Below are 10,786 nucleotides of genomic sequence, written 5' to 3'. Positions count from 1 at the left end.
TTACAGCTCACTAGAGCCTGAGCTCACTAAAGGGGACCCATTAGTGTTACAGCCCAGATTCACGATCCCCATCTACTAAAGACTAAACTGAGTGGCAAGGAGCAAGACCTTGCAGCATTCTTGTCATCTTTGACTTCACAATTCTGGATTGCTGGGCAGGTTAGACATTTTTGTAGAATGCTCAGTTCAGTGCCAAGCCTGTGGGACATAGGTAAATATGTGCAACAGGTAAAGGCAAATGAGAAACTGCTCATCTGGGGACGCACAGGCCTCAGGATACAATCTTGTTGCAACCTCAGTACAGCCCAAGGATCACCTGCATCAACCTGGGGAAATTTTTTAAAATGCTGACACACAACCAACTTCCGTTTAACCGTTTAACAAGTGTGTGCATTTTAGTGAGAGGAAAGCTAATCCGTGAAACGGCGATAATGTCCCATAGAGAAAAATACAGCGGGGAGAGGAGAAAGAACGTTATGGAAAATGGTCAGTCTTGACAGTAGGGTACTCTGGGAAGGTGATTTGAGCAACGAGCCACGTGGTTATCAGAAGAGTCAGGCGGGGACTTCCCTGGTGGCGCAGTGGATAAGAATCTGCCTGCCAATGCAGGGGACACAGATTCGAGCCCTGGTCCGGGAAGATCCCACATGCCGCGAAGCAACTAAGCCCGTGTGCCACAACTACTGAGCCTGGGCTCTAGAGCCTGTGAGCCGCAACTACTAAAACCCGCGCGCCTAGAGCCTGTCCTCTGCAACAAGAGAAACCACTGCAAGGAGAAGCCCGCTCACTGAAACGAAGAGTAGCCCCCACTGGCCGCAACTAGAGAAAGCCTGTGCGCAGCAATGAAAACCCAACACAGCCAAAAATAAATACAATTAAATCAAAAAAGAAAAAAAGTCAGGGGGAGGGAACAGCTAGTGCTGCTTAGAATTTGTGCGTTAACACTGCCTGGCTCAAAAGAGGCTGTCGGTAAATGAGATGCTGTTTTTATCAGTAGGATTTTGGGTAACTCAGAGTTAACTTTCACCGAGGTCTCTGCAGTGTAACTGCTTCTTGTTTCTGGCTCCGGAAGAAAAGAACAGGAGTTCGAGTCACTGGCATGCCCAGACTGCGAACCAGGAGAAAGGGGTTTTCTATTTTTTCTATTTGTAAGGTCAGTGTCACCTGTGAGAAGTGCTTTGACAGGGCCGTATTTTTCAAACCAGAGTCCGCTGGCCCTCTGCATCAGCACCATCAGAGATGCTAGTTTAAAAAACGCAGGAACCAGGAATCTGCATTTTCCAGCTCGGGGCCGACGCGGCTGAAGAACGAGAGACCCTTCCATGGAGCTGGCTTTCAGCCTGCGGCCAGTTTCCACACGAGTAGCTCGCTTCCGGTTGGCGCCCTAACGTCATTACGCAGCGCCGGAAGTACCCTCGCGCTGCCTAGGAGACAGGACGCGGGCCCGGCTGCTGACAGGGCCGGGCCGGCCGCGCCCACCCGGTCGCCATGGAGCTGCCTCCAGGGCCGCGCGATGATGCCTGCGCCTGGGACGATGACTCGGAGCCGGAGCCGGAGCCTGACCCCGACGCACAGGCCGAGGCTTACGTGGCCCGCGTGCTCAGTCCTCCGAAACTCGGGCTGGCGCCCCCGCGCGCCCCTCCGCTGCCCGCGCCCGCTGTGCCCCTTGGCGCTCTGGAGCCGCGGGCCGCGTCCAAGGGCCCGGCGGTGGCGGTTCCGGGCCTGCTGAGCCTTCCTCCGGAGCTGCTGCTCGAGATATGCGCCTACCTGGACGCGCGCCTCGTGCTCCACGTCCTGCCGCGCGTGTGCCACGCGCTGCGCGACCTCGTGCGTGACCATGTCACCTGGAGGCTACGCGCGCAGCGCCGCGTACGCGCGCCCTATCCAGTGGTGGAAGGTGCGCGCGCCCGGGGGCCAGGGTGGCCCGCCCAGGTCAAGCTTGGGGCGGGGGGAGGGTCCAGGGTGCTGTAAGTACAGTCACTGGAGCAGACTACCTGGCTGTCCTGGCTCAGCGGTGGCTGAGGTACTTACTGGTGGTACCAAAGTCCCTGACCTCTGGGTGGACTATGAGGCAGATACTTGGGGTCCTGAGGCTGTGGAAATCTACTTGGGTAGCTGGGGTCCCTGAACTCGGAATCCAACGATCCTCAGGCTTGGGGCTGACACAGGGACTTGAAGTCTTAGTCTGTCAGAATCTCCTTGGGGCTCAGAGTAAGCCCAAGAATCCCCAGGTTCTGGGTCTAGGTGCTAAGGCAGTAACTGGTGATGCCAAATCCCCTTACCTCTAGAGTCTTGGCCTAGGTGAGGGTGAGGGAGACTCAGGTCCAGAGCCTGCAACCCTTGAACTTAAGCTAGGGTTTAGAGGTTGGGATCCCTGATATTAGCAATCACAGACCCTCGAGTCCAGGTTCTAACCTGGGATCTTAGGCAGGGGCTGGTGGTAATTTCTCCTGCCTCCAAGGTCTTTGTTCCCTAGAGGATAAGGCAGCTTGGTGATCTTGAATTGATGGGACTTTACTGAACAGCTTGATAAAACATAGATGTTTGGTTGGGTCAAGGGCTTGGGTTCCGCATCTTGACAAAGCTCCCAGGTTTGGGATGCTGGTTTCGGAAACACTTCCATGGGTCTGGTTCAGATGGCCGAGGCAGGAAGTGTTAGTTATGAAGTCCTAGCTCTTGTGCCCAGCCTGAGGGTTGGGAGGGCTGAGGTTGGACCTTAGCCAGGGGTGAGGCAGGGCCTTAACATCCTGAGGCTGCTATCCCCCAGACTTGGGTTAGGGGATGAGGCCCGGGAAGGTGATCCTGAGGCTCCAGTTACCCAATTTCTGGAAACTGGTTAAGGAGCAATCCTAGACGTGCTTGGCAGGTGCGTGGGCTGGTGGTCCCAAAGCTAGAGCCTCGGCCTCCTTGGGTGGGGTAAGGGATCCAGGTGGGTTCTCTCCAAGTCTGGTTCAGGTCATGCTCCCTGGAAGCCAGCGCGGTGAGCTTGGACAGCTGGTGTGGGTGGTGGCAGGGTTCCTGCCCACTGGGGACCCTGCTCTTGCGTCCCACAGAGGAGGACTTTGACTGGCCAGCAGCCTGCATTGAGCTGGAGCAGCACCTGTCGCGCTGGGCAGAGGATGGGCGCAGGGCTGAATACTTCTGCCTGGCCGATGGGCACTTTGCTTCCATTGACTCAGTGCTGCTGCTCCAGGTGAGACGGGGGTCGGTGGAAGGCCAGGCAGTGGTGGGCCAGGGTGACCCCAACAACATCACCTCACTTCTCTCTCAGGGTGGGACACTCTGCCTGTCAGGCTCCCGAGATCGCAATGTCAACCTGTGGGACCTGCAACAGCTGGGGGTGGAGCCCGGCCGGGTTCTGGTCAAGGCCCTGGGCACCCAGAAGAACAGCACTCACAAGGTGAGGGAGTAGGAGGCCAGGCAGAGGTAGGAGGCGTGCGGCCTGGGTAGGGTACCGTGGCAAAGGGCACAGGTTTTGGCACCAGACCTCATAGATTTAAATCTTGCTCTGCTATTGTTGGTGTGACTTTAAGTGAGATGTATGACTTCTCTGGGCCTTAGTTTCTGCTTCTGTCCAGAGGTCAATTAGGATGAGGACTAATGAAATGAATATGCATTAAGAGCGTTGCTCAGGCTCATATACAGTAGGTGCTTAGGAGATGTCGGGTATACCTTGAGTGGCCCCAGGTAGGGCAGTTATGAGGCCACCCTTGGGGATCAGACAGCTCTGAGCATGACTGTCATCTCATGAGAGGTGGTCATGGAGGGGCACCTCCACCAGCCATTGAGGTGGTCTAGGCTGGTGGCCAAGAGCTTGGTCTCGGAGCCAGGCTGCTGGGTTCAAATCCCCGCTCTGCTATTTCCTGGCTGTGTGACCTTGGGTGAGGGACTCAACCTCTCTGTGCACCAGTTTCATTCTCTGTAGAACGGGACACATCATAGTACTCTCCTCAGAGGGTTTGGTGAGGAATGAGTCAGTGGGGAGCTGCGTTCTGTGCATTTTAGCTCCTGACACAGGGACTTTTTTTTATGCCCATTTTCCCAATGAAGAAACTGAGGGATGGTACTTCATTCACCCAGGTCATGGAGTGGAGGCCCCATTCTTTTTTTTTCCCCCATACCAAGAAGCTTGCGGGATCTTAGTTCCCTGAGGAGGGATTGAACCCGGGCCACAACAACGAAAGCCCAGAATCCTAAACACTAGGCCACCAGGGAACTCCCTGGAGGTCCCATTTTTGTGTGTGCTGCACAGCTTGCGGGATCCTAGTTCCCTGACCAGGGATAGAACCTGGGCCTTTGGTAGTGAGAGCTTGGAGTCCTAACCACTGGACTGCCAGGAAGTTCCCATGGAGGCCCCATTCTTAATCACACTGTCATGTGGCCTCAAACCACCACTGCAGCTGAGGCTCTACAGAACTTAATTTAGGAATATTATTAGGTTAGGATGCACATGTCCTGGGCTCTGAGGTCAGACCCACAGACCTAGGCTCTAATCTCTACTCGGTGCTGACTCGCTCTGGGTTCTGTGAAATGGGGAAGATCACAGGGGTCTGGTCCCACAGGGCTGGGTGTGGTCACTGGCGGCGCTGGACCACCGGGTGTGCTCTGGTTCCTGGGACAGCACGGTGAAGCTCTGGGACATGGCGGCTGATGGACAGCAGTTTGGCGAGATAAAGTGTGAGGGGTCCTGGACAGGGGGGCCTGGGTGGGCAGGGGTCTGTCTGGCCACAGCCCCAGCCCTGTGGTCTGTGTGTCCCCAGGGCCAAGGCAGCTGTGCTGTGCCTGTCCTACCGGCCTGATATCCTGGTGACTGGCACCTATGACAAGAAGGTGACCGTCTACGACCCCAGAGGTGGGCTGGGGACCCTGAAGCCTAGGTGGGAGAGCAGGGCTGCCTGGTGCCTCCAGGGTCATCCTGGGGAAGGAGACACTTGGGCCTCACAGTCTAACTGGGGTGACAGTCACATAACGAGAGGCTGACCACTCAGAGTGGCCTGTGTTGTGCTGGGGGCCACAAAGGTGACAGGTGGGGGTGGGTACTGGGGGCAGAGGAAGCCCCACCTCCACGTGGGGTGGGGTCAAGCGCTGGAGGGCTCCCAGAGGAGGGGCCTCTGAGCCTGAGTCCCATAGGAGGCAGGACAGTCCTTGAGAATTCTGGCTCCCCCTCCTCCTAGCTGTGTGACCCCAGTCAGGTTTGAACCTCAGTTTCCCCATTTGTCAAATCCAGATAATAATAACTCCAGCCGCCTAGGGCTAATGGGAGGAGATGACAATAAGAACTTTGGTAGACTAAATGTTTACATTAAAATGCCTAGAATGAACTTGGCCCAGCACATAAGCCTTTTCCATTGTTTATTTATTTATTCATTCTTATTTTAATTGAAGGGCCCAGTGTAACTTTTCCAGGCAGAGCCAGAGCCGAGATGGGGTGGGGGCAAGTCTCAGGCTGACCTGCAGGAGGAGGGAAGCATTTTATGCTGGGACTTGCTGAGGTCCATTCTGTACTGCGAGCGGATGGGACTGGAGGAAGGAGAAGGGATGGAGGTGGGTTGGGGGGTGGTGTCTGGTGGTCCTGTGAAGCCCGGATCCAGCTGGGGTGGCAGAGGAACGACAGGGTCACCTGTGGGATGGGGGTTGGGGGAGCAGACAGAGTAGTATTTTGCCAGGAAGGATGGAGACCCAGGGTCCTGGGGTGGGCCAGGGGGCCTCCAAGGGGCTCTGATGTCCCCCTCCTCCCTGGCCCATCGCCCATGAAGTCGGCCCGGCCTTGCTGAAGAGCCGGCGGCTGCACTCAAGCGCGGTGCTGGCGCTGCTGGCGGACGACCGGCACATCATTTCAGGCAGTGAGGACCACACGCTGGTGGTGTTTGACCGCCGAGCCAACAGCGTCCTGCAGCGGCTGCAGGTGGGCGCTCCCCAGGGGGGCTGGAGGGACCAGGGCTGCGGCAGGGCCCCGACTGGCCTGAGCTGCTCCGTCCCATGTCCCTCCCACAGCTGGACTCCTACCTGCTCTGCATGTCCTACCAGGAGCCTCAGCTCTGGGCCGGCGATAACCAGGGCCTGCTGCATGTCTTCGCCAACCGGGATGGCTGCTTCCAGCTCGTCCGGGTCTGCCAAGGCTCTTGCCCCCACCCGACCCGCCCTGGGCTGCCTCCCTACCTCTTAACCCCCGGGTGGCAGTGGGGGACTGGCCTTGGGGGAGCCACGCCTGAGTGTCACCTGTCCCTCCCTTCCGCAGTCCTTTGATGTGGGCCACAGGTCTCAGATCACAGGGATCAAACACTCCCTGGGGGCCTTGTACACCACGTCCACCGACAAGACCATCCGGGTGAGGCCCTGCGACAGTCCCCCCTCTCTACCCACCCTCACTTGCCAGGAGCACACTTCGTGACCTTTGCCCATTGCCCCTCACCAGGTGCACGTGCCTACAGACCCACCAAGGACCATCTGCACTCGAAGCCACCACAACGTGCTGAATGGGGTAAGGCCCTGTCCCATGCGCCCTGCCTGGCTGCTCAGAGCACCCCTGACTCCGACTCCTCATGTCCTCGTCCTTGCAGATCTGCGCTGAGGGCAACCTGGTGGTGGCCGCCTCTGGGGGCCTGTCGCTGGAGGTCTGGAGGCTGCAGGCCTGAGCAGGCAGATGCGGATGTGGATCTGCCTGCTGGCAGGCTGGGCTGGGGCCTCCGTTCTCGGGGGGACCTTCCCCCACACTGGTGCTGCCTTTGCCCCGCCCCCACAGGCCTAGGGCACAAGGAGTCCTGGCCATGGTCGGTGGTGTTGGTGGTGGTGGTGGGGTCCCTGGGCTTGGCCCCATGCCAGGGGAGGTGAGGTTTGTGTTTTGGCCGACCCAGGGGGCTGCTCCCCACCCTTGGGCCCTTGTTTTTGTTATGATTTGGATGCCTGCTCTCCCTGGAGAGCAAAGGAGAAATAAACCTGATGTACTGGTGCTCCGGCCTGGACTGTGAGCTTGGTGTCACCTGAGGGATCCGCCCGAGGCTGCTCGGGGCTGGGATGCCAGGGATGTGCGTGTGTCTGAGTTGGTGTATGAAAGCCTCAGCGACAGCCACTGCTGTGTGTGTGTGTGTGTGTGGGTGCACCTGTGCCCGCCTGGGTGCATTTCAGGGATCACATGCGTCTGAGTGTCCCCAGAGAGGCCTGTCTGGCTGTGTGTGTTATTATAGTATTCCTGTCTGTGTATGTCTGTGTGGAAGAGGGAGACACTTGAGAACATGGCACCTGTGTGTGTGTGCGCCATGTGGGCGTGTATGCATGTGGCACGCGCTGGCATGTAGATTGAGACTCTAACCCCGGGTGTGTTTGTGCAGTGGGACAGGGGATCTGCTAATGCTACCCCATAGGCTGGAGGGTGGGTAGCAGGTATGGGGTGAAGGAGGGGCGTGCTTCTCTGTCCAGGGTCCAGGGTGTGTGGGCCCCTGTGGCCATGACCCTGGAGTGGGCGGGGAGGGAGGCTGGGCCAGTTGCACACCACACTGGTCCCTGCAAGCCTGAAGTCCCCCTTTGCCCCCCATAGCAACCTGGCCAAGCCATGCCCTGAGGAGCATTCACTTCATGTTTATTGAGGCCCCCTGGGTGGTCCGGGCTACAGGGTCATAGGATGGTGCAGGGCTTCTTCTCCTTGAAGGGGTTGGTGGCAGCTGGGATGCCCATGAGGAAGGGGTCACTCTTGGCCTGCTCCATGCAGAACTGCAGCAGGTCAGCGGCTGCCTTGGATACCTGCAGGCCAGCCCGGTTAGCCAGACCTGGGCTGGGCTGTCCACCTGCCCCCTTGCTCAGATGCACCCACCTTGCCCTGGCCTCACCTTCACACGGTCGATGCCCACCTCCATCTGCAGCTGCTCCACGGCCCAGTGGGCCTGCCTGATGTCGCTGCCAGTGGTCACCTTGCCGGGCATCTGGGGGAGTCGTGAGCAGAGCCACAGGCAGAAGGCTGAACCCCAAACCCTGAGCTCCCACACATCCTCCTGTGTCCCCTGGGGACTGAGGGATGGGAGTGGCTGCTCCCCAACCCCTGTCAGGACCACATACCTCGGCTGAGGACTCCGGCTGACTCCTGGCTGCTCAGTCCTCCTCCTGCAGCCCCGCTCTGGCTCCCGCCCCCACTACCCTGGCCTCTCCAACCCCCTCCTCTCCCTCCCCAACCCCTGCAGAGACTTTGAAGCCAGGACACTCATGGAGCATAATGTCACCAGCGGCAGCAGCAGCTGCTGAGGCTGAGGGGGGAGTCCCTGCTCCAAGAGGCCCAGTGGCTGCCCTGGTGTCACGTGTCACTTTGGCTGGGGGAGTGTAGGGGCCCTGGGCTCTCACTGACCTGTTTGATCCCCTGCTAATTGGCCCCTACGGTCTTTCTTTGCCAGGCTCCGGCCCTACTCCAATGGGCGGAGGTGCAAAGTGTAACCTGGTTCAGGTGCAGCCCCGTCTCTCCTCCAACTGCACTCATGGCCCAGGGTTCTTATCCACAGATGACTCAATCCACTCACTCATGCTGATGGCTTCCCCTGCCTCATCCCAGCCCCTCACTCATGCTGATGGCTTCCCCTGCCTCATCCCAGCCCCTTCCCTGACCTCAGACCCACCTGAGGACCCTCCTCCCTCCTTGGTCCATCACACGCATCTCTCGGTTGTCTCCCACCTAACTTGGCCAAAGCTGGACTCTGGATCATCTTCCCCCGAAACCTCCAGCCCCCCAATTCACCACCATCTATCCAACTTCTCTGGCTCAAATCTTTAACTCCTTCATTCCTTTCTTCCAGTATTCCCACATTTGATCCTTCCTCAAGAGCCATCAGATCAACTTTCTTTTGTTTTAATTAATTTTTTTAATTGGCTATAGTTGATTTACAATGTTGTTGCTGTACAGCAAAGTGAGTCAGTTATACATACACATATATCCACTTTTTAAGATTCTATTCCCATATAGGTCATTACAGAGTACTGAATAGGGTTCCCTGTGCTATTCACAGATCAACTTCCAAGTTGTCAAACTGGTCACTTCTCTCCACCCTGTTGGTAGCATCCGGGTCCTGGTGCCCCCAGCTCAGTGTGCCTGGACCAGAGCAGTTGCCTGGTCTCCCCTGCCCTGCACAGCCCCGACCCCGTTCTCCTCAAGTCAGCCAGTGGGATCTGTTAAATAAATCACACTACAACACGGTTGAACCTTGAGGACATTATGCTAAGTGAAATAAGCCAGTCACAAAATGACAGATAATGTATGATTCCACTTATGTGAGGTCCCTAGAGTAGTCAAATTCATAGCGACAGAAAGCAGAATGGGGGTTGCTGGGGGCTGAGGAGAGAGAGGGAATGGGGAGTTAGTGTTTGATGGGTAAGTTCTGGAGATGAATGGCGGTGATGGTTGAACAGCAATGTGAGTGTACTTAATGCTTCTGAACAGTGCACTTAAAAGCTTACAGTGGTGAATTTTATGTGTATTTTACCACAATTTTAAAAGTTGGAGAAAAATAGGGCTTCCCTGGTGGCGCAGTGGTTAAGAATCCGCCTGCCAATGCAGGGGACACGGGTTCGATCCCTGGTCCAGGAAGATCCCATGTGCTGCGGAGTGACTAAGCCCATGCGCCCCAACTACCGAGCCTGCGCTCTAGAGCCCGCGAGCCACAGCTACTGAAGGCCACGTGCCTAGAGCCCATGCTCCACAACAAGAAAAACCACTGCAGTGAGAAGCCCACGCACTGCAATGAAGAGTAGCCCCCGCTCGCCGCAACTAGAGAAAGCCTATGTGCAGCAACGAAGACCCAAGGCAGCCAAAAATAAAAAATAAATTTATTTTAAAAAATTGGAGAAAAATAAATCAGAGCCTCTCAGTCTGTTTTAAAAACTCTCCTGTTGTTTCCCAGCCTCTTGGAATAAAACCCACCCTCTTTACTACAGCACACAGGGCCCTGCCTGGTCTGGCACCTTCTGCCCTCTCTGAATTCATTTCTTCTCAACCCCTTCCCCCTTCATTCTTCATGGATCACCGTGACCTCACTGTGTGTGTTTGTTTGTCCATTTTTGCCGAGGTCCCAATATGTGCCCCCGCACTGTGCAGAGTAAAAGGAACAGCGTGAAACCAGACAAAATCCTGCCCTCATGGAGCTGCTGTTCTAGTCAGGAAACAATGAACAAGAGCAAACAAAATGTATTAAGTGCTGTGAAAGACAACAAAAGCAAGGTAAAGGTGAGAGCAGGTGGTCAGGGCAGGCCTCTTGGAGGAGGTGACATTTGGACTGAGGCCCAGAGGAGAAGGAGCTGGGGAAGTAGGTGTTCCAGGCAGAGCAGCAGATGCGTCGCCCCTTGGTCAGGAAAGAGCTTGGTGGGTTCTAGAACAGCCAGGAAGTCAGTGTAGCTGGAGAAAAGTGAGTGAGGGGAAGTGGTGGGACACGAGGGCAGGCAAGTCAGTGCCTTCTCAGGCCACGGTGAAGAGCTCGGATTTTACTCATAGGAGGAAACCACGGTAACAGCGTTTTAACAGAGAATGACATAACTGATTTTTGTTTAAGGAGCTCTCTGGCTACAGCTGGGGGATGGACTGAAGGGGAAGGTGCCCAGCATTGAGGCTGTGGGGATGAAGAAAAACACCTGGATACAAATATTGAATCATGTTGTACATCTGAAACTAATATAACGTTATATGTCAACTACATCTCAATTTTTTAAAAAAAGAAGGGCTTCCCTGGTGGCACAGTGGGTAAGAATCCGCCTGCCAATGTAGGGGACACAGGTTTGAGCCCTGGTCCAGAAGATCCCACATGTCGCGGAGCAACTA

General features: G+C 56.3%; 2 protein-coding genes across 3 annotated transcripts; one reads left to right on the top strand and one right to left on the bottom strand.

Annotated features, from left to right (window-relative positions):
* The first annotated feature begins 1,432 nt into the window (after window positions 1-1,432).
* FBXW9 (F-box and WD repeat domain containing 9) lies at window positions 1,433-7,022 on the top strand. 2 transcript variants are annotated; one of them, XM_081231754.1, is made up of 10 exons: window positions 1,433-1,897; window positions 3,054-3,193; window positions 3,272-3,400; window positions 4,563-4,675; window positions 4,761-4,852; window positions 5,757-5,905; window positions 5,995-6,108; window positions 6,239-6,328; window positions 6,416-6,481; window positions 6,561-7,022. In XM_081231754.1, the coding sequence occupies exons 1-10, from the start codon at window positions 1,489-1,491 to the stop codon at window positions 6,633-6,635; spliced, it is 1,377 nt and encodes a 458-aa protein (XP_081087880.1). In that variant the 5' UTR covers window positions 1,433-1,488; the 3' UTR covers window positions 6,636-7,022. The 2 variants fall into 2 exon arrangements, with proteins under 2 accessions (XP_081087880.1, XP_081087879.1); XM_081231753.1 differs by having other exon boundaries at window positions 6,416-7,022.
* A 589-nt stretch (window positions 7,023-7,611) lies between these two features.
* On the bottom strand, window positions 7,612-7,916 carry GNG14 (G protein subunit gamma 14; the record flags this gene model as incomplete). The annotated part of the gene is made up of 2 exons (XM_081230780.1): window positions 7,612-7,737; window positions 7,824-7,916. 2 exons carry the CDS (start codon window positions 7,914-7,916, stop codon window positions 7,612-7,614), a joined length of 219 nt encoding a protein of 72 aa, XP_081086906.1.
* Window positions 7,917-10,786: the final 2,870 nt, after the last annotated feature.

This window comes from Mesoplodon bidens, assembly GCF_964165515.1.
Source record: "Mesoplodon bidens genome assembly, chromosome: 4".
Taxonomy (NCBI): Eukaryota; Metazoa; Chordata; class Mammalia; order Artiodactyla; family Ziphiidae; genus Mesoplodon; species Mesoplodon bidens.
This window is presented reverse-complemented; position numbering and strand designations above follow the sequence as displayed.

Excerpts from the sequence above, each read along its gene's own strand:
- FBXW9 (XM_081231753.1), top strand. The coding sequence starts at position 1,489 with ATGGAGCTGCCTCCAGGGCCGCGCGATGATGCCTGCGCCTGGGACGAT. Across the intron at positions 3,401-4,562 it reads AGAAGAACAGCACTCACAAG|GGCTGGGTGTGGTCACTGGC; the intron begins GTGAGGGAGTAG and ends CTGGTCCCACAG. Across the intron at positions 6,329-6,415 it reads CCACCGACAAGACCATCCGG|GTGCACGTGCCTACAGACCC; the intron begins GTGAGGCCCTGC and ends GCCCCTCACCAG.